At 33.9% G+C, this 22,592-nt stretch overlaps 1 protein-coding gene across 1 annotated transcript in view; it reads right to left on the reverse strand.

Moving 5' to 3' along the window:
- LOC106133838 (glutamate receptor 1-like) overlaps nt 1-22,592 on the reverse strand; it is a 72,533-nt gene that overhangs the window by 40,858 nt on the left and 9,083 nt on the right. Inside the window, exon 2 of the mRNA XM_060953808.1 lies at nt 679-806. Coding sequence (XP_060809791.1) covers nt 679-806 — 128 coding nt within the window. The remainder of the gene's footprint in view (nt 1-678; nt 807-22,592) is intronic.

The raw sequence follows: 22,592 nt of genomic DNA on the forward strand, positions 1-22,592 counted from the left end.
CTTGTCATTTCAAGACGTTCGAGCGGTATGAACGAACAACCACTCACTGAAATGTAGTCTCCCATTTTATTTCCATTATAGGCACAAGATTTTTGCTATTTTTGATTTACAAATGTTACTCGTAATTTTTTATTTATGTTTTTTAATTAAAGATTACATTTACATTAAAAACAAAGCAACCGTATGTAATGTACCTACTTACAATTTACCTCCATGCCTACTTATTTATTTTTAAGGAGAGTAAAGAAGTAAGCACACGATTTGGCTAGTGCTGATGTTATAAATACCATTCTTGCCTCCTCAGAGAGTTCAGAGTTCTGATCTTCGGCCTGCTCATGATGAAGAAAGAACATTATATGATTATCCTGGGTCTTCTACTTTTTCTTCAGCCCGTTTTCATCGAATCTTGAATGTTAAGCCTCAAGCATAGCATGCCATACTTTTCGCTCTTGAGCTTTTTTCATCCATTTCCTTTCTACATACGCGATTATTTGAGTAAGAATCCGATATTATAATTTTGGGCTGTCAATCTGTGTAATTTTTTTTCTAGCATATTTTGTGTCCTTTGTTGGGCAAAGACATTCCTTTTCTCCCTCCACTAGCCTCTATCTGAACCATAGAAGGACGTAGACCTAAGGGAAACTATTTATTACAAAAAATATATATATGTATCAGTACCTTCTCCGGGAACCAGGGCGTGACGAAGGGCATCTGAAATGTGTTGGTGTAAGAGTGGAGAGTGTCGAACGAATCCGGCGTGACGGCGCCGAGCATGGCAATCACGCCTCGCGCGAACTGGTCGCAAACTGTGAAAGAAAAAAAATATTAGCAGATGTTCCAATTTTGAGTACCAGTATTATCGCTAGTATTGCCGCTATAAGTAGGCCTGTGTATATTAAAGATGTTATCCGAAGTGAACTGTCGATAGTTTGCCAACACTAATCACGTCTTTTTACTTTTGTTTAGATACGATCTAAATTTGGGATTCTTCTTTGAGACAATGGGCGCTGGTAACCTGTCAATTCCATAATTATGCCATGCACAACTTTAAAGCACGCTTCTTCTCTGGATATGTAGATGAGAGATACGTTATATAAAAACTTGTTATGACCCTGTATATCTTATTTTGTTTTATTAATGATCGTTAATATATTTCAGTTTAGAGAAGTGAAAGTCAGGATCGACTATCATCAGGATATGTTTGACATAAAAGCAATGTCATGTAAACCTGAAATATCAATATGAAATATCAGCTCTCTCCTTCTCAAAAACTGAGTAAAATAATTCCACTCGAAAAAGAAAAATAGACTGTTACACACATTTTATTTAACAATTTGGTGCAAGTTGAATAAAAGCTTATAAAAGGCCTTTATTGCTTTCATTTCATTTCCAGCCTTGGTAGCACGATGGAGGAGCATCTTAATTTGCTGTATTTCCGTCTAATATGAATTGGCATCGTAGCTTTTCATAAATTTCCCGTCTTGTAGATCTAGCTAGATTATATCCTGAAGCACGGAACTGATTTTCAAATCACTAATATTTAATGAAAATAGCCTGAATTTTATACAATAGGCCAAATAAAAGTATACCTTCATCTTTGTATCAAAAAAACTAATTTCTTTTTGTAAAAAATAAAAACATATCACAAAATGTAAAAATAGATGAAAAGAAATAAAATTTTATTAAGTAAAATTTATTTTGAATCCTACTAGCTGTGCCCGCAACTGCGTGCGGAATAGTTATTATGGGCATCATTGAAGCCCTCAAGGATGAATAATTTTCCCCGTTTTTTTCACAATTTCCATTATTTCTTTATTTCTTATAGTTGTGGCATGATGTAATATAGCCTAAAGACTTCCTCGATAAATAGTCTATTCAACGCTAAATATTTTTTTCAATTAGTACCAGTAGTTCCTGAGATTAGCGCGTTCAAACAAACAAACAAACTCTTCAGCTTTATAATATTAGTATAGATTTGAAAATTGGTCAAGTAGATAGTTTCATAAAATAAATTTCTTTCATATTTATTTTTATTTATATTTCGGAACGGATGGAAAGATTTCGAAATACGGAATAAACAAGTTTAAAATTAAATCATTTATTTCAGCCAGTTAATTGTACAATTTCAATAAAGAACGACTTGTGAAAATGCTGTAAACAATGTTCGAATTTTATAAAGCCCGATTACTGATAAATATAATGAAAACAATATAATGAGCTTGTATTTCAGGATCTGCTTAACTTATTTGTAAAATTGATTAATAATCAGCTTACTCATGTAAACTCATTCAAAAATTATGGTACATTGTGATTGAGATCAAATTGTTTGAAGCGTGTATTTTTATGTTAAATTATATTAGTCACACAAAGTGTCATGAAAATCGTTTTAAGGAGGTTTTATATTTTTGGTATAGGTACTTACTTAATTGCAAATTAACAATCAGGAAATGTGAGCACGTTCATGCTATGTGCTTTATTATTAACTAGCTTTCCGCCCGCGGCTTCGCCCACGTGTAATTAAATTAGAATATTTTACGCTACCTAGCTAAATGACGGTAACGAAACCATAGCGCGATCTATCTCGATGCCAACGCCATCTATCGAGCATCGAGACAACTCTTTGTTCGGTAGAGTATACTTTCAAGTTGGTCCCGTTGTTACCTAGTCAGGATCTGATGATGGTATTCCAGGGACATCAAGGGCAAACCTCAAATTTACAGGCAATTACGTTTTTGACAATTTCATAGATCTGTTTAAGTATTTGCGTCTGATAGTCATCATCCCATGTGAATGAGCTGATGATGGAAGGTACAACTCCTCAACGGTTAGGAGTTGAAAGAAAATTCTTACGAAGTTATACGTACATGTGAGGCTATTAGGTTGACCTGATAATAAAAAGTAAATCTCATTAACGTTAAGAATTTAGGTGAAAATGGATGCGGACAAATTTCGTAGCTGTTTGTATGGGTAGTGTTAACACAAAATAGGGATTTAAAGGCGTGATGTTATTAATGTTATGCATGTATGTACATAATTATGTATGTTAAAGAGACGACTGAAAGTTGTCATACAAAGTCTTTTTTTTTAAGGATGGGAAATCATCAAATGACCTCTCCTGCTCTGGGTGGAACGGAAGGGAGTGTCAGACTTTTACTGACTAAAACCCACCTCGTTCCTTCAGTTGCCCTTTGCGTTCCGGGGCCACGGCATCTCGTTAGAACTTTCCCGCAGCCCCGGCTCAGTTTATCCCGTTTCCCCCCCTTGGGGGTTGACATTTCAAAAATCCCTTCTTAGTGCTCACTTATGTTACTAAAGGAACCTCTGTTCAAAATCTCAGACTCCTATACCGAGCGGTTTCGGCTGTGCGTTAATAAATCAGTCACCCAATCGCACCCCCTAAATCACGATTGGAGGGTAGTTTGAAAAAACTTATAATGTCAAACATATTTACTTGCCTATGTACGTGTTCATGCCAAGTTTCAAGTTTATAAACCCAAGGAATAAGATTTTTCATAGAAACGTTTTTACCCCTTTTCCCCCCCTTGGGGGTTGAATTTCCAAAAATCCTTTCTTAGTGCTCCCCTACATATCCCAAGGAACCTACATTCCAAATTTCAGCTGTCTACGACCAGTAGTTTCGACTGTGCGTTGTCTGTCAGTCAGTCACTCAGTAACGGAAGAGTTTTATATATATAGATATAAGTTAATAACCGTTAAAGCATTATAATAGGATTACGATAGGTATTATAAGATCGGTTTATTCGAGGAAGGGCACAAATATCTGAATTCGTGTGGATTCAATATGTTCATTTGGGAAGGGAAATTAATGGATTGAAGACGAGGAAAACGTTTTCTCAATTGGGACGAACCTCCAGTCAGAAATGGTCTTAATTTATAGTAAAAACATGCAAAAAGCTTATTACGGTAATTTAATGTATGCGTTTACATACACTACTGTATCACTGAGTTCAGAAATAAAGTATTTCTTCTTGACGGTGACGGTGACGTTAATGATCTTCTACTTTTAAAGCTTCCGTGGTCTAATAAATGTATTAGGTAAGTATCCAATTGTGCGTCAATACCAATGGGTTTTAAAAATTTGCTTAACGGAGTGAATGAGTGGCTGACTAACGCATAGACAACGCACAGCAGAAACTACTGGATTTAAGAAGTCAAAATTTTGCGTTGTTACATGGAAAGTGTTGGGGAGCTTTTAAAAGAGATATTTCGAAATTTCCATGAGAACGGGAAGAAAAGGAGATTTTTCCTTTATAGCTTAATCTGGTTTATCTTTAAAATGCAGTGGAGCCATTTGGCTATACCTACTTCACTTTTCGAATTTGCGGTTTGTGGTTACCGGCAGGGAGCGGAAAAATCACTGACCCAACAGGGAACTATTCGAAATGCTGTGATTTATTTCGTCACATTTTTTTTTATTTATATAATATATATTTTTTTTATTTATAAGGACACAATTTTTATTACTTATACTTTTTGGCATAATTACATTCGAATCATCATTTTCATTACAAAACCATGTAAATGGCGGGTTCAGCTCTATATGGTTCTGTCATAAAGTTAAATGGATAAATACAGCGTTCTTAAGAAAAAAGTATGCAGGGATTGTGGCAAGTGAATAAATGTCGTCTATGGATATCCTTTTATGAAACAGCCGTGGTCACATTTATGTATGTTAAGCGTTTAAACACAATTCTCTGGTTGGTGTATCAGCGTAACTGCAAACTATAACTTTATTTTAGATTACTGGAACGAGAGCTACAGTGCATACTAATTCGTACTGGAATTCACAGTGGAACAGTGTACAGGCCGAGATAATAAAGTGCTATTACCGTAACGGTCATGATTTATAAAGGATGCTTCTTAACTCTAAGATTAAACTAACATTTGCATTCATACCGACCTGGTGTAAATAACTTAATCGCAAATCTAATTCGCACCATGAATTTAAATGGTTTTGGTAATTTTATAATTCAGAATGAGTTATTTGGGTGTAAACTTATGAATTCGCTTGTGACACTAAAACTATATTACATAATGTGTGTGCCATATTATGTGTGTACGTCATTAGCATATCTTAATACGAGTATGTTATAAAGTATTGATGATTATTATATTGCTTCGAAAATCAGTTTTCATCACGTCTAAATATGATTTTTTAATGTAGTTATTCACAATATTATGAAACTATTCCAAAAATTCTGTATTAAATAAAAATATTGTTTCTCATTATTAAGGCCAAAATAAAAAAAAACGGTTTACCATTTACGTTAACTTAGTTTCGTAAGAACATAATAAAACAGTAAAAATATTTTGTCTGTACATTTAGTATTTCTGACTGAAATGGAGAGAGGGAATAATACACTTAGAATGAATAATAGAAAGCAACAATTTTTTTAATTTTTTGTCTGTCTGTATGTATGATGACGCTTATCTCCGAAAGTACTGAACCGATTTACTTAAAACTTTTACCAATTTTGTTTTAACTCAGAAAACATTTGAAGTTTGTATCATCAAAATCGGTTCACTAAAAAAGTTATCGTCATTTGAATGAACTCAAGGGATGAGTTTGCCTGCAAATAAGTTACGAAATTTGAAATTCAAAGTCATTTATCATTGTACGACAGCATTATACCTATATCAGTTTGATAATCGACATCCATGGGAAAGAGATGGAGTGGTCCTATTATTTTTTATATAAGTGCCGGGAACCACACGGCGGTTGTTTGTTGTCTTATTAATTCAGCACTCACAACCGTTACCACAATTTGTAACAAAGGTATCTGTAATATAGAAATGAGGCTCATTTCTGCGAAACGCGTTGTTTTTGCGAAAAACTATAAGTATTAAATAATAGCAATACCCAATAGATTTACTATATAACACAATCTCTGTAACAAGTTAGATGTTTGAACTATTCGGGACGTACTGATTTGATGCTCAAGTTGTTCTACAAAGGCCCTGTGCTTTCTCCGTATATTCATATTTCATTCCGCTTGCACCTATATTTCTCAGAAACACGAAGCTCTTAGAAATCGCTGTGTGGTACAGAAACTCGAATTTTATTTGCTCGGGTAAATATGTTAAAGTGACATTATCGCTTTAGATGTTATTGTAATGAAATAAATGTGATACGGAATAGAATAACATTGGTCAGCTTAATAAAAAAAGTGAATATTTCATGGTTTCGATAATATCATCTTCTTAAGGTTGAACCTGACTCATTCCTTATTTACGAACATTGACAAGACATATCTTTTATCATCTCTCTATTTTTATTATTTATAAGAGATAGAGAGAGAAAATATATAAGACATACCTTATCAAACCTCGTGAATAGCCCCTGATTGGTCACACCCGAGTTACGATTTAGGACCGCGTGAGTCACAAAAATGAAATAGTTACTTTATTTTTAAATAAACATTGAATATCACATTAAATATTCAGAATTTATTTCTTTCTGTACAATCTTATTCAGTTTACTAACATATTACATACAAAGCAACAGTCTTCGTATATAATACTTTGAACTAAGCAGAACTTGTCTCTCGCTTATTGACGTTAAAATAACTTTTAATTAAACTACTGCCGTTTCCAAAGCGGTAGGTAACGCAGATTCTGCAGTCTGTGGTTTTCGTCAAGGTTGTTCTAGTTGATAGCACTATGAGAAAAAGATGGTGTGGATTGCGTAAGTGACATACAAATGTTGTTGAAAAAGGTAACAACAATTTTTCTTTCTTTCTTCCAGAAACTTTTTGAAGAATAAATAGCGTGTGACAGTTATTCTCTTCCTGCGATGATAGCAAAAGTTATACAAGTCAAAAAGGTTACACATAACACTTCTTAAATACATACATACCATCACCCCTGGTTCCCATTGGGATAGGCAGAGACTATAGATTTCCACTTGGCACTTTTCAGACCTCTTTAACACTTCTTTGGTGTGTATTGCTACCCTTTCTACTCCATAACCTCTAAAGTCGTAATATGTGCATATCTGTTATCCTAAATTATTGTGTATTGAAGAATACAAAACCAATGCGTAAAATAACTAATTCAATTGCGGTGTCAGTTCCGTTGGGAATATTGGATGGTGGGACCAATCGGCTTTCCTTCCACGCACGCATTAGCGAACCCAGGGCTTCCAGATATTGTAGGGTGTTCCTGTTGAAATATGGATGCGGTTGGTGATAAAATAATAACAGGGTAGCGAGCTTACTTACGAGGAGAGGAGAACTAAATGTGAGAATATTTGTCTTTGAATTTAGGTACATATAAATTGATTTTAGTATACCTGTATTAAATATTAACAAGATAGTTTAATGCAAATTTTTATATTTTTCAGTTTTGCTTAAGTTTTTATTTTAGATACCTAAGTTTATTTTTAACAAAGATTTCGGTGTAACATAATATTTATATTATAACAATTTTTCAAGTTTCAAACTTGAAGTGTTTGTTAGTTCTGGATAGAGTACGTTCTGATATTTTTTGGTAAACTTTATTTATTTATGTTGCTATTTGGGTTACTTCCTCAAATTTTAAGTAGAATAACTACATCGATATAAGGCTTTTGACAAATTTCTACTGGGAAAAAAATGTCTAGTAAGAAGATTAAAAATGTGATGATTATTCATTGAAAATTAAAAAAGAAAAAAAAATTTCATCCTCTTCATATTTTTTTATTATTTGGTGATTGCGACTCCACCATAGCATTTAAAAATGTATCATAAATATCCTTCAAGTATTTGTCATCACCTTTATAAATGAACAATAAACCAGCTTTACATTTTTCTTGTGACATATTGCAATAGCCTCACTTATAAGGGTTTTTCTAAGTGTGTTTGATATCCCTAAAAAAGAAAATACGCTGGTCCACGGGGAGAGGGGGAAGGAGGGGGAGATGCTGGTCACGTGCCACGGTATCACAGGTTCAGAATGCTTGCTCTAAACTGTTAGTGCTTATGAGTGTAGCAAAACTTTATAGCAGTTTTCTTTGTTTGGTTGTCTGGAGACTACAAAGTTCACTTGTTTCTTATTGTATTGAATATTAAAAAGTGTCAATCACGTGTATGTAGTGAAACACCTATTTATCACAACTATAACATTTTGGTCGCAGCTACGTAAGCGTGATACTATAATTTCCATATATAACTCGTTTCCGTGAAAATTTCAGAATATTCTCTATTAGTGTTCCGTACACTTTCCAGGAATGTCAAGTTTCTATTTCATTTGCCCAGAAGATTTAAATGTGCTGTTCAATTGTATATTATCTGTCAGTTAGTCACTCAGTAATGTAAATAAATTATGATTTTGATCTTGGTTCAAGTAATGGGATACATTGGGGAACTTTTATTGAAATTTCAGGTTAATAATACCTTAAAAAGGAGACCTTGACAGCACGAAAGCTTGAAGCGTTCGTGGCAGATAGCCTCTGCCGATCCCTACACGAAACAGGCATGATTTTATGTACGAGTATGTAAGTGAAGTGAAGGTTTTTTTCGCTTAGTCACCGGTCAAATGCTATAACATTACAGCCGCTTCATAAGACCAGAATGTTTACTTAAAATTGTGAGTGCTTATGAGCGTTGCAAAAGTTCATAGCAGTTTTCTTTTGTTAGCCATCTGGAGAGGAATGTTAATGAAGCACCCAAGTTCAAGCCATTTTCTTTACGGATATTGGTATCCGTCGGGCCTTGAAATTCTTTTTTTTAGTTTCACACTTAGAAGGACAGTCTGCCTCTAGATGCAGTACAGTTTCTTTTGCGCCTGGTAGATTTAAAAGCATATTTTTATTTTAAACATACAAACATTGATGTTTAACTTTTTTGTACGAATGAATTAAAAATTCATTAAATTCATGTCACTATTAGATCTTGCTAGCCGAAGTCTTTTCGCGAATGTCGGATCGGTCTTCCTCGTAAGGGATGTGGGGTATGTATTTATTAAATTAAAAATCTGCAAATTTTTTGTAACTAAATTAAATCAACAAACAAAATCTATCAAAAAGCTTTGGTTAATCACCTTAAGTTGAATACTTAGGTAGCTGGAATGGTTTAAAACACTTATCGTTGAAATAAAACAACATGCAAAAGCGAAAAAAATAATAGAATAAGAACTCGCATTCAATGTTTTTTCAATAATTCATAACACTCTTAAAAATTAAAAAACCTGAATGGTTTCATAAATAATAAAAGAGTCTTAATTATGAAGAGGTTAAAAATACGATCTGCTACTGGGGTGCATAAATGGAAAAGTAAATTCTGGGTAGGCACCTATTTTCAGCCCCGCTGAAAAGAAATCTCACTTTTATTTTTTTCAGATACGGATACGCTTAGCATTTTTCTTTACAAACTTTTCTCATTATAAACAAGTTAGAAATAACTAGCTACGGTTATAAGAACCTGACAATTCCAAGTCAAAGCAGACGCAACTATGACATTTTGCCATTTATTGTTGTTTGTAATATTAACTTTTTGCTGTTTCAGTACCTTTCTTTGTAAAGAATTTTCAAGCATACATCAAGCCAGCTTTTTATATTTTAAACCTTGGGCTTCAATATCTTAAGTTCTTTTTCGCGGTCCAATTGGTGCTTTTATGATTCAAAGTTTTATTCATAAAAGCACAAACATAACAAATTTGTTGATGTCGGTACTCAGAGCAAAGTCCTCTATACATAACTTTGCATCTGTTAGTTCAAACCTTTAGAGGGGCGACAGGTTATATCAGCTTAATTGACTAAAAACTATAAAAACTTTTCCAAAGTGGTGGCAGTGTTGTGTTATTTTTGTGTTTTAACTGCGTAAAACGGAGCCAGCGGCAGAGAGTGTTTCCCTAGAGTTCCGTATTTTATTTGCAAGACATCTCAAAATAGAATAAGTGAATAAATAACTTACATACAGTCGCGTCTGTATTCCTTGCGGGGTAGACAGAACCAATAGTCTTGAGAAGACTGAAAAATAATTCCTCCTAAAAATAATTAAATATTGGACATACATTAAAGCACTAAGAAGGACACGCATAGATTTTTAATTCCGGAAATATTATGATAAGGTTCTCGAGCTATGTAATATAAAATAAAACAATATGTCACCTTTACCAAATGAAAAGATGAAACAGATATAACATGGAAATGATTAAAGGTCATCAATAATTATCAATTCAAATAATGAGAATGACAGCCTGATAGGCATAATTTACAGCAAAAATTTCTAAGTGTAGGGATCTGAACCTTAGCATGTATATTGTTTGGGCAGTATAGATGTGTCCACAAAGGCATGTTTATCCGAAATTATATGTATTATCCCACGGGAATGGACTAAACACTACGTTTTATCGTTTAACGCAGTTATCGTTCATGCGGGCATAGACTAAGGTCAGTTAATTTTAAAATACTGAACCCTAAAAATGGATCCACGTAACCACCTCTGAGAGAGCATTTCATCGATTTTAGATTACACGAACGGCAAAAGTGCAGGCAAGGATTACCAAGGCTCTCCGCGGTAACATGGCTCTTTCACACTGCCCGATCAGATTTTCCATGTTCAGAATAATTTTTATCAATGTGACCATTGCTAGATTTTCTCGGCGAAATTTAAGCTAGGATATTTTATAAGCCAGTCAAACGGATCTTTCGAGTCTTGAGAGTTCGCCCTGTCTTTTTGGTTATGTATGTTATATTGGGTAAATAAATTAGTTTTTGTATGATATATATTTAATCATTTTTCAGTCGTAATGTATGATTATCTTTTTAAAATTTTCTCTTTGGAGAATAATTATCCTGATATACAACATGTTTTATTAGATGCGCACATTCTTTTGTAGATGATCAGGCGATAGTTGAGTCTGGTCATTAAACCATTTAAAGCAATATTGTATGTATATAACTGACCTGTACGGTCCGCAACACATTTTTTTAAAAGCTTTTGTAAGTTTGGTCAGAAACCAATAAATTCGGTTTCTTTATTTAAAAAAAAATTGTTATATTTTTATTAATATGAATAAAAGCAGGTTTAAAAGCAACACTCACACGTACCGTTTTCCATTTGCTTGAAGAAACCTGATAGTGTTGTCACTTTTTAATTTGCAAAATCCTTGGAAAATTAATGCAATATATCTAAAATTAAAACCTTTACATATTATATTAAGTATTTTATATTTCCAATTTTTTTAAACTTGTCTTTTCGGCACTTATATACCCATTTCACTGTCTCTCTCTTACATATCTGCTTCTAAATATATACGACATTGATTTAGAAGTATCAAATACGTAGGTACATACGTACGACGTATGTACAAGCAGTTTTCCAATAGAAGCCTAAAGGATTTTCCTGTGTATTGTTATGTGCGCGGAAATCTTTTCCTTGATAGACGTCAGCCGTAATTTTATATTTTTTATAAAATTAAGTATATAATTATTAATTATATAATTCTTTTGTTGGACATCCTTGTGCGTGCCTACAATTTAACTATAACTTTTTAAACACCTTTCATGTATCCTGAGTTTTTAGCAAATATTGGAACGTCTACTTGTCGACTCTAAAGTGCTATTAACTACATCTATTTCTTTTCTCTTTTTCTTTACTTCATGTTTTCAAATATTCTTCAGAAATAATATTAACGTTTTTGTTAGCTCATTACCTTGTCACTAGGGAACGCCCGCGGCTCTGCCCACGTAAAACGAAACATCCCGTTATCTCCCGTTCCTCGTTCAGTTTTCACTGGAATTTCTAAAAATCCTTTCACATCAGAGTAAATTTGGAGGAAACGAACTCTATTAATAAATGACGGCTAACTGGAAATGGCAAGCCGGCTTTATTTATCTTACTGCATGGTCTATTATTCTACTATATCATGGTAATTATTCTACGCAATATTTTCATCTAACATTTGTGCTGTTTGTTGCAAGATGAGTCCGTTTCATAAACATTTATTTACAGCTAAGTAGCATAGCAACTATGGATTTTTGCTTGTGCTTTGCTAGTGCTACTACTTAGTTATATAATACGTATATATAGTCAGGTCTATATCCCTTGCGGAGTAGACATAGCCAAAATTCTTGAAAGGACTAAAACGCACAGGTGTATGGCTGCGATTCAAATAGTGACAGGTTGCTAGCCCATCGCCTACAAGAAGAATTCCAATATTATTCACATTTTCCTTAGTCGTCTTTTACGACATCCATGTCACTCTCAATGTCAAGAATCTTAATTCTATGAATAAGTCATACAGCTGAATGTGGTCTTTCAGTCTTTTCTAGAATGTTGGCTCTGTCTACCTAGTAAGGGATATAGGCGTGATAATAATTATATACGTATGTAAATTCTTTGTTTGTTAAGAAATACTTCACCAGACCGATCTGGCAGTTAGAAAGCCATTTCATAAAACTATTTTCATCATAGACCGGAATTTGTTTAAAAGTTCCTTTTAATTTTTAATGCATTCACCGAGTTCAGTTCAGACATGGTGTGGAAATACTGCATAAACTATAATAATATGGCGTTTTCTGCGTAAATAATGAATATTTGATGACTTTCAAGTTTATGAATATTGTGTGTTGGCAATAATATTTTTTTTTGAGTTCTGTCTGTTATAGAGTACGCCCGCAGCTTCATCCGATTTTTTTGAAACTAAACCAATGAAATATACCTACTAGAGGAGTTCCTCCGCTTTTCTTGTGGAGTGACAGAGACAAGAAAAAGGAGACTAAGTTTTATACTCTGGATTAATTTACAAGTATTGTAGGTATATGTTATTGTATTAATGTAGGCTTCCCTATCGCATAAAGTCATAAAATGTAATGATAGTTAATAAGTTTCTGATTCATGAATGATGAATTTCACATACATTAAAAAAGAAACAAACCTTAAATTTTACTAGATGATTAACTATAAATACAGGTTTATAGATTTCACATACATTAGAAGTAAAACAAATGCTCGTAGTTCAGTCAGGCAGTTAGTAAATGTAGTGCAAGCAGACTCGAAGACGCTCTTGAAAGATTTATTAGACTGCTATTGGATGTTCAACGTACGCTTGTGAGAATTTAATTGTACTGGCTGCTACATAGACTGCAAATCAAGTGAAAATTATTACAATCTGACTGAATTGCTGACTGACTTATCTCGGTCGGCCTGTGTTGCCTGTGAGTCATGATACCGAGATGATACCTAGCCGAGTCATGTGGAAAATACTCTGTATATGTTTGTTTGTTTGTCATGTTTGTTGTAGGTAGTATTTGTAAATCGAATTCTTTAGCAACAGCTCAGTCTGTGTATTGACCTTATTTATATATATATATTTATTCATTTATTTCTTACGTGAAAGTTCACTTGCGGCTTCGCCCGCGTTTAAAGTACCTCCGCGTCCTTCTTTTTACTTACTTATTTATTTATTTACACTTTATGTACTTAAAACAGGAACTTCAACATTATATGTATGGAAAAAATCATGGCGGTTCAATAGTTTTAACGTGAAATATGAATAAACAAATACACAGATTCATTCATAACATGCGTAATTCTCACGTAAAAAGATTTCTGGTTTGTTAGTCTACTTTAGTACCGTGTGGTACCCGGCACCAATACAAAAAAGAATAGGATCACTCCATCTCTTTCCCATGGACGTCGTAAATGGCGACTAAGGGATGGACTTAAAAACTTGGGAATATTTTTTATGCAATGGGCGAGCAACCTATCTCTATTTGAATCTCAATTTGGTCCAAGTTCGAGCCCTAACATAAACAAGATATTTTTTTATTAAAAATATTATTTTTGTGTTGTTTGAGTATTTTATTAAAAAAAAACTGAAGATCAAAATATTACATATTATTAAATGGTAAAAATTGTCGTACATTTAGTATTTTGACAAACGGATAGAGAATTCTTTTTAACATTTTTTGTCTGTCTGTATCTGACTGTATGATCAAGATTCAACTAGAAATTTACGCGGAGGAAGTCGCGGGCAACAGCTAGTTTACAATATTAGTATGGATTGTAACTTGAAGAGTATTTCTGACAGCAGCAATTACAGCTCCAGAAAATGTTAGCTAAGTGAGTCGGCTTTCTACTTAATATCAGTGGACTAGGAATACGAATGGGAATTTTTCGATGCATTTTATTGTTGCTGCTTTTGTAGCCTCCAGATCTGCTATGCTGTGCATTGTGCAATGCCAATATCACTTTACTTAAAGATTGGATTGAATTCTCGATATCGGTCAGATGATCTACATTTTTCACAATATGATATAAGTAGTTTATAATTTATCTGGTATTCGCTGTCAGTACTGATTCAGAAGTCATCTGATTCCGTAGTCACTTCATCGAGAATGTTGTAAGACATGGGCGAAATGGAGCAGATCTGAATATGGCGAATCAAAATACGCCAAAAGTTCCGCGTAAATATATTTTTCCATCAAACACGTCACACAAGTTGACATGAACTTATTCCTGAGGTATTGTATGATTTTCCCTATTTGAGGCGGATGTCATATCGTTGTATTATAAGTCACTTCCGTAGTTTGTGACAGATTCATGCGCTAGTTCCATTTGCAAAACACACTTTATTTGAAGCTTGATATAAGTTTATGTTTCAGTTTGAATATTGTTGATAAGTTAATGCACTGTGTGGTGATAAGAGTTGAAACGAATCAAGTTTAAAAATCGAGTGCTTACGATAAGTGGAAAGAGGTGAGTCACCATCTTAATAACCATTTTGAACTACATACGTTTGAAGTAGTCAAGGGTTGGAGTCGACAAAAAGTAAGTTTTGAATTGCAATTTCAAAGCTTACATTGATTATTAACAATATGACGGGATATACAGGATTTTAACGTGGTCATATTGGTGCTGAAATATTATTTGTAAAAGTCAAAACATTACTCTGAACGAATCGATATCATGATTAACTAGCCATTGTTTTAATTTCGGTTACAACGTCAATTTTAGAGATGTGAGTATAACGCTGATTAACGTTATGTCGATTTGTGAGCCAAATCTTTCAATAAAATTGGCCAAAGTCCAATTTTGTGCAGTAGAAATTTTGTGCTGAAATATAATCTTGCGGTTTCTATAAAAATGTTAGGCTGGGATAATAATCATTTGAGAGCAGAGCAGCCAAGTGCGAAACGTTCTTTAGCCAGGCAATTAATATTGACGATCAACTTAAACCAGAAATATTATTATTAGACATAATATTATAATTTACTTTCTGGGCATAATCTCGTAGATGCTTAATATCTAAGCCAGATAGATGTTACGAGTAACCAAAACTATAATAAATATCACTTCATAATTTTAAACAACTCTAAAAATATTATTGGACTTGTATACATATGAAGATCAAAAAGAAATTACGTAATTTCGCACGTCTTAAAATAAAGGTAAACATATGCTGATATTATGCGCAGATGCCTGAAAATACCTACAGCATATTCCTATGCATATTGCAGGAGTCGGTTTTAAGTTTCCTGTTAAACGCATTGAATGCGCCCTCGCATATAATTTACCTTCTCTGCCAGCCATCTTAGTCTAATTAGCAACATCTAGCGACGGGCGTGACAACATGAGCTGCAATTACTACAGGTAACAAGTATGTTATATTATTACGTGAACATTAGCTTACGTTCACTGTTCAGCGACTCAAATTCTCTTGTTAAAGTTGATTTACCTACTTTGAGTTGCTTTATTTATTTAAACTTTTCTTTCAAAATATATGATCTCTATATTTTCTAATGTTCCAACTACTCGTATATTTTGCCTTCTGAATTCTTCTAAATTTCCGATTGGCTTTCTCTATCAGCAATTCATTGCTAGCAGAGTTCTATGATGTTTCAAAGATAAATTGGACTAGGAGTAAAATAAGAATCGGTCTATTCATTCAGGGAGTTATAATTATCTGTATTGTCATAATAACTAGCTTCTGTCTACGACTCCGCCCACATAAATAGTGCCCTATGTTCTTTCGGGTACTAACTACATGTTTGCAAAATTTCATGGAAATCGGTTCAGTGGCTTTGACGTGAAATACGGACAAAGATCACGCAATCACGTTTTTTATGAAAAACCAGCGACTGCAATCGCCTTCAAATATTTTCTATGTCTAAGCTACATGTTAAAAAGTTTTACGAAAAATCATCAAAAGTTTTGCGTAAAGAGTAATAAACACTCCTCTTATAATATCAATAATATTTGGATAAAGAGATGTCCGTCTGATCCACAATTTTTACCCAACGGACTAACGGACGGAACGGACGGATGGTAATTAATATAATTATTGGTGTATATTTGCCACTCAATATACCGCTTGTGCAATATGATCCTGATATTTGAGTACCAATCAAATAAATTAACCCAAAATTATAATGAAAAACTATGAGTACGTTATTTAGTTTGTGGGGTCTGCCTATTATCATAACTATGAAGTAAACATCCTAAATTATAATCATAGCTTCCCTTGCCCTGCTTCGTACGGTTTTAATCTTTAAAAATGTTAACTTCTCGAGACATTTCAATAACTAAGCTATATAACTGCAAGTTTCATGAAAACACGTTCAGTGGTTTTTGCGGTCATGGTAACAGACACACACACATTCACACGTCCTTACAAACTTTCGGATTTCAATATTAGTAGGATTAGATAGAATACAAAACCATTCCCGTTTTATCACTGTTACCTTTATCTGGGTTCCCGCCGACGCTCTTGATAAAATGATACGATATTTATTGGTCATGTTCATTCAGATTGAATAATAAAATTAAATTCTGAAGGACCATAAATTCCAAAGCGAATGAATTCATGCCTATCTTAATTATAGGTAATTAATTAAGACGGGCATGAATATTGAATTGCTAGTCCAGGCTTGATGTGTGTCCTACGGAGAAGATTATGGATTCCAATTGTTTTCTATGGTCAAATTAACGGTGTAAGGAGAGAGATATGCCATTTATATGATTTGCTACAAATATCATTATAATGTAATACAAAAACAACATCTTTAGCTTAGAAAAATAAGATTTAGGTACAGTATATAAATTATTTTCAAAATCGTTGTACACAAGTAATATGTGTGCCAAATCAAGTTGAATAGCTTATTTACTAAATCATACATTAATTTTATTGAGTTTGAAATGTTGAGCCAAGGTATACCAAAATAGATGATGAGAAGTATCAGAGAGATCGAAGCAAATGGAGAGATGTACTCTCTACCTATCCGTATTTCTGTGCGTATTTTAGGGTCCTCTGTAAAGGTTGAGGAGGTCAGACGGTAGGCGCTTCGTGTTATAAGTTAACCTACGCAGTCAGAGGAACATGGTCAAAGGCGCACCCTGGTCTCCTCCTTAGAGGGGTGAGGTGAGGTGAAGAAAATTTGTACCTACGTTAAACGTATCTTGATCAATTTAAGGACGTCCTGGTAAAGGGTCAGGTCTAAAGTACCCAAAACCGCCGAGTTTGCATGAAGAGAGTTACGAATGTGGATGAAGCGAAGGAAGTATGCAGAGATCGTGGCAAGTGGAAAGAGGTAGTCTCTGCCTACCCCTTCAGGAAAGAGGCGTGATTTTATGTATGTATGTATGTTAAACCAAGATAATAATATCCAATTGATGATCATTTGGTATTGACATTATTTTTGTTGATATTTTTTTCGTTGATGGGTATAGGAATTATGGCAATCGTCTATTGTAGGTACGTTACAACTTTATTTCATACGGATTTCCGCAGCGCTTGGGTAAAGCTTCTATTCCTAATAATTGCATGGCTTCTACGACTACATCAGTTAAACTTAACGGTCTTTGTATATGGAGCCATGCGCTCAGCCAAATGCACAATATATACCTAACTGGAGTGTACGATGTTGTTCAATATATTTGTACTCGTAAGGCTATAAATAACTCTGTGGTTATTATATACAATACAATATGTAAACCTTTAAATTTAGTCTGTCCCAATTTATTTATGAAAACGTGTAAAAAAAAAGGATGAAAATTAATAAATATAATGTCGAATATCAATTAGATAACCTAAAATTGATTTTTGACGAAATAAGTGTTATGAAGATATAATTACTGCTTTAATAAATTCGGACCATAACACAATTTTGGACATTTGAGAAGAAGATGGGTTAAAAACATTCAGCTTAAGTCTTCGACTATTGAGTAAGGACATCACAATTTACAGTACAGGTGCGCACATTTAAGTGGCCGATATAAATTGCGAACTCACTAACGCCAAATTTGCGGTTTTAAATTACAGTCTTAATATATTACTCAAGTAACTTTCACTCTAATTAGTCTAATTTTTCAATTCGCGCTGGCAATCTAGATATGGATAAAGACTCGTTGGCGAACGACGGTAATAAAAAAATTGTAATGACGACTATCAATACCGTGGGGTTCCCGGCACTTCGTGCGGTCATAATAGGCAACTTGGGATTGGGATAGTCCGTCACTATTTGAATCTCAACTCACATCACTCGAATGTGGCCTTTCAGTATTTGCGAGACTGAATTTTTATAGAACCTATCGCAGTTTAAACTGTCAAGTGTCAATCACAGAATCACCGGTCTGTAGAGGTAGATATATTAGGGTAAGTAGTCTAACAACTAAAGAAAGGACGATACCAAACGATAGCGGGCACGTACAAAATAGCTGATCAAACGTTTACGATCACATGACTAACAATTTATAGTAGAAGAGCGCACGTTCTTGCCGGATAGTCGGTATAAATTACCCTCACTGCGTCCGCCAAATGTGCGGTTTCTACTAGCCGGCTAAATACCTCTCTCAAACTCGTACTTTTGCGCATCATTGCCTTAGATGTTAAATACTAGAGGCTTTCTACTATACAATAGAACTCATATTGGGTTCCATAAATTTTAATGGTATAATTTGAAGTCTCGTTGTAGATACTAGATGTAGAAATACGATGCTTTTACGGGAAAGGAACACATAGTGATGAAATTGGCACATTTAAGGCAACTGGATATGGCATAACCTTATTTCTATTAGGGTTAGTTAGTTTAGATGAGTATAAAATCCTGTGCCATATCCAATCCGGGATCTTCTCCAAAGTAGTAAGGAAATAACAGGACTAACGCCAGGAAGAAAAATAAGAAGTAAATACGATAGCTAATCTGTGGTGGAAGTAGCGGGCCACGTCTTCCACCAGTATGCAGAAAGGTGGGTCTTCCAAGCTAAGCTACCACTTGGACCTCCACAATTGGGTACATGAAGAGATGGAGAAATGATAAGGAAATATATTCGGAACATCTAAAGGCAATAGATGAGGAAAGGACACAGTTAAATGTTTGAAAGGAAATTAAGACTTAACGCTTTTAGTACAGTCGTAATTTCGCATAACATTTTTATAATAAGTTAAACATTATGTGAATTACTTCACATTAACATCAATTGATCATGCCACAAAAACTCAAATATACCAATAATGATACCTATTACAGTAGAAAGTAGTACCTTACTTGCACTCATAAAATTATTATCAGTATTGCATTTGTCAAACAACATATAACATTAAAATGAAGAGAAAGTATTCATCATCAATCATTCACACGACTATTGATTCAACAAAAAGCAATTAAAATGATATGAATAGATCCGTGACCGGTTTGCTTACCTTAGGTTCAGCGATGCAAATCCTTTCCATTTAGCACTATCCTTTGGAATTTCAACTGTTTTATTCTTTTAACCCATATCATCCCTTTCACATTCCTTTTACCTTCAACTTCGACCTTTCTCTATTTCTACCTTCTAATTAAAATCGCACCGACGGTTGTAAGCCACTGTTTGAGGGATATAAAATTCCCTCACTATATAGTTACTTATACTTAAGTATAGTCAGGTGGCAATGTTTGTAAACAGTGTACTTCACCTTATTTGCTTACTAGCTGTTCTTTGCGAGTTTGTCTGCCTTCAATACATATAATTTTTAACATATTTTGTTATTCCAATGCTATTTTACTGCAAACATCTATAAAAAAACGTTCTTGCGTAATGGAGGATATATATACATACACACACATCCAGACATCCACCCAACTTTATAAACTCTCACATTTATATTAGTAGTAAGTTACAAGTAGGTTGTTTATTATGAGTAGGAAATAGGATATTTCTGCTGTTGCCTTTGGGAATCGACATGATAGTGACGGATAACATACATTGCAAACATCTTTGTTTCCTATTGCACAAGATCATAAATATAGACTTAAAATGTTATTTGATGATTTAAACAAATTAATATAATTTTAAGGTAAGTAGATTTAAAAAGTTTACCGATAAAAATTAATACTGTCACACTTTAGTTCACACATTAGTGAATCATTTTACGTACAGTCGTCTGCACTGCCAAATATGATACACTGCTATACTGTTCATACAAACCAAAACCATGGGGGTAAAGTTAACCTGCGGAAGACTGTACACACCTGTGGCTTTATATTTGTAAGAATTATATTCGGCTGATATCATAATTTGATATTTCACCAATTCCTCTGATCCTGAAATGGCTGATTCTGGTAAGTTATGCACATTATTTGTGTAATGTTGCAATAAGTTTCCTCCTGTTACTCGTTCATAATTTTCCTTTGTCCGTTATTGCTTAACGATTAGTTTCCTTGAGAGATAAATATTCAACAAGCTTCACTTCTCTACACATTACGTGTTTTTTGTGCATTTTCTGATGAATTATGTATTTAGCACGGCCTGCATCCAACGCCTTTCTGAATCCTTATCTGGAACTTCATTTAGTGTTTTAAACCTCTTTTTAGCAAAAATAAATAACGCAAATAAACACGATAGAATAACGAGATATCTTTTTTAAGTCCTGCTATATAATTTCTAATGAATAATCTATGCAGTGAATTTCATCAGCGAACACCTATAACCATGGATGACATTAATACGTGATAAAATAAAAATGGCTTGGTGCAACTAAATATAATATTTCGTTTGTTCATTTGTAAATATGTACCTTATTTAAAATTAATACAATAATGCACATCGGCAGACTTATCCTTTTATCTCTCCTGGAGATAATGTAAGTTCGTCATTTTTTATTTTTATATTTTCATTATTCGCTATTTTATATCATTTTTATTCGAAATCTAGTTATTAAATACTCTTAATGTATCTTGAATTTTATTATTATTTCACCTACTTCACAATGTAGGTACACAAAACATCTCCCGTTTACAAGATAAATGCTGTATCCAGCAATCAACACCCAATACCAAGTACAGCACGATGCATAACTCGCCAAGTGCAATCTAACACAATATGTTGTTCCTCCAAGGATACGCTTTACGAGTCCCTCAGCCGACCCGGGTTTTATATCGCCAGGACGCATGCCGTAAACATTCCAGGAGGCCCATACTACCAGCACCCCGAATAACTGCCTCTCTCAATAACTATGCAATGGAGATACCTTCCTATACTATTAGTTGAATATCGAATGAGATCCGTCCTCTTTTTTACAGATAAAACGTGATGAGCGCTCGAGTTTTTCAGAATCTCCGGCAAAGTCCCTTTGTTGGGTATTGGCTATACGCAGGGATTCACTGACGCTTTTCTTCGCCTTTGTTATTATTGTGTGTATCGAGATCTTCTTGTGCCAAAAAACTTTGACGACATCTTCACGTTCGTTTGTTTTGTAAAGGATGTTAAATTGAGAATACTTCAATTCGAGGACCTAACATAAGAAACTAGTGTTTCTTTTGGAAAATACCTATATTAAACAGAATTAAAATCTATTTGATTTAGATTCGATATTAAACAAATTATACGGCTGTGACACACACAATGTTAATGAGTTTAAAACTTCAAAAATGATCAACCATATTCAGGACAGTCTGTTCAATGAGCATGCAATAGTTTCGGATGCTTAATATCGTGCAGAATGATTTATTGGTATTTCATATCTCTTGAGTTTGCAAACAAAGTTAGGGAACTCATCAGTTCTACCTGCTAAAATTGTTTATTTGGAGAATAACCTAACTGCATGATCGGAACTCAAACGTATTTCATTGAAAGTGTAGAAATATATCTTAAGTACTGCATAAAATTTGTATTTGATAATAGAAAATAAAAACTGTTTTATTCAAATGCAATGCTTGATTTGTCATTCTCCTTATTTTAATCCCTTGATCCCTACCGGATCCCTATATCAGATTAAAATAATCCTTTGTTTTTCTATATTGGTCCATTGTTAACTGTAGTCATCTTTATTTAATTTTCGCTTTTGATTAAACTACAAAAAATATCGCTCGCTATACTCGTAGTTCAGACAATCTTTTTAATTGTTTAAAAATTATTTTTCAGAACAATTCCGTAACTACTTAGCTATTAGCATGAGAACACTATTATCTCGGGTAACTAAGTATGTAAAACATTTTTATCGGTGTTGTTCAACTGTTCTGAACAAGATGCTAAATATGCACATAAAGGTATTGCATTACTAATGAACGCGGAATATTCTCCTAGTTGTAGAAGCCTTTGGTAGCGAGGCGTATCAAGTGAAGACAATGTGACTATTATGCGACAACAGATATAACGATCTTGGATAAA

Source organism: Amyelois transitella, chromosome Z, assembly GCF_032362555.1.
Source record: "Amyelois transitella isolate CPQ chromosome Z, ilAmyTran1.1, whole genome shotgun sequence".
NCBI lineage: Eukaryota > Metazoa > Arthropoda > Insecta > Lepidoptera > Pyralidae > Amyelois > Amyelois transitella.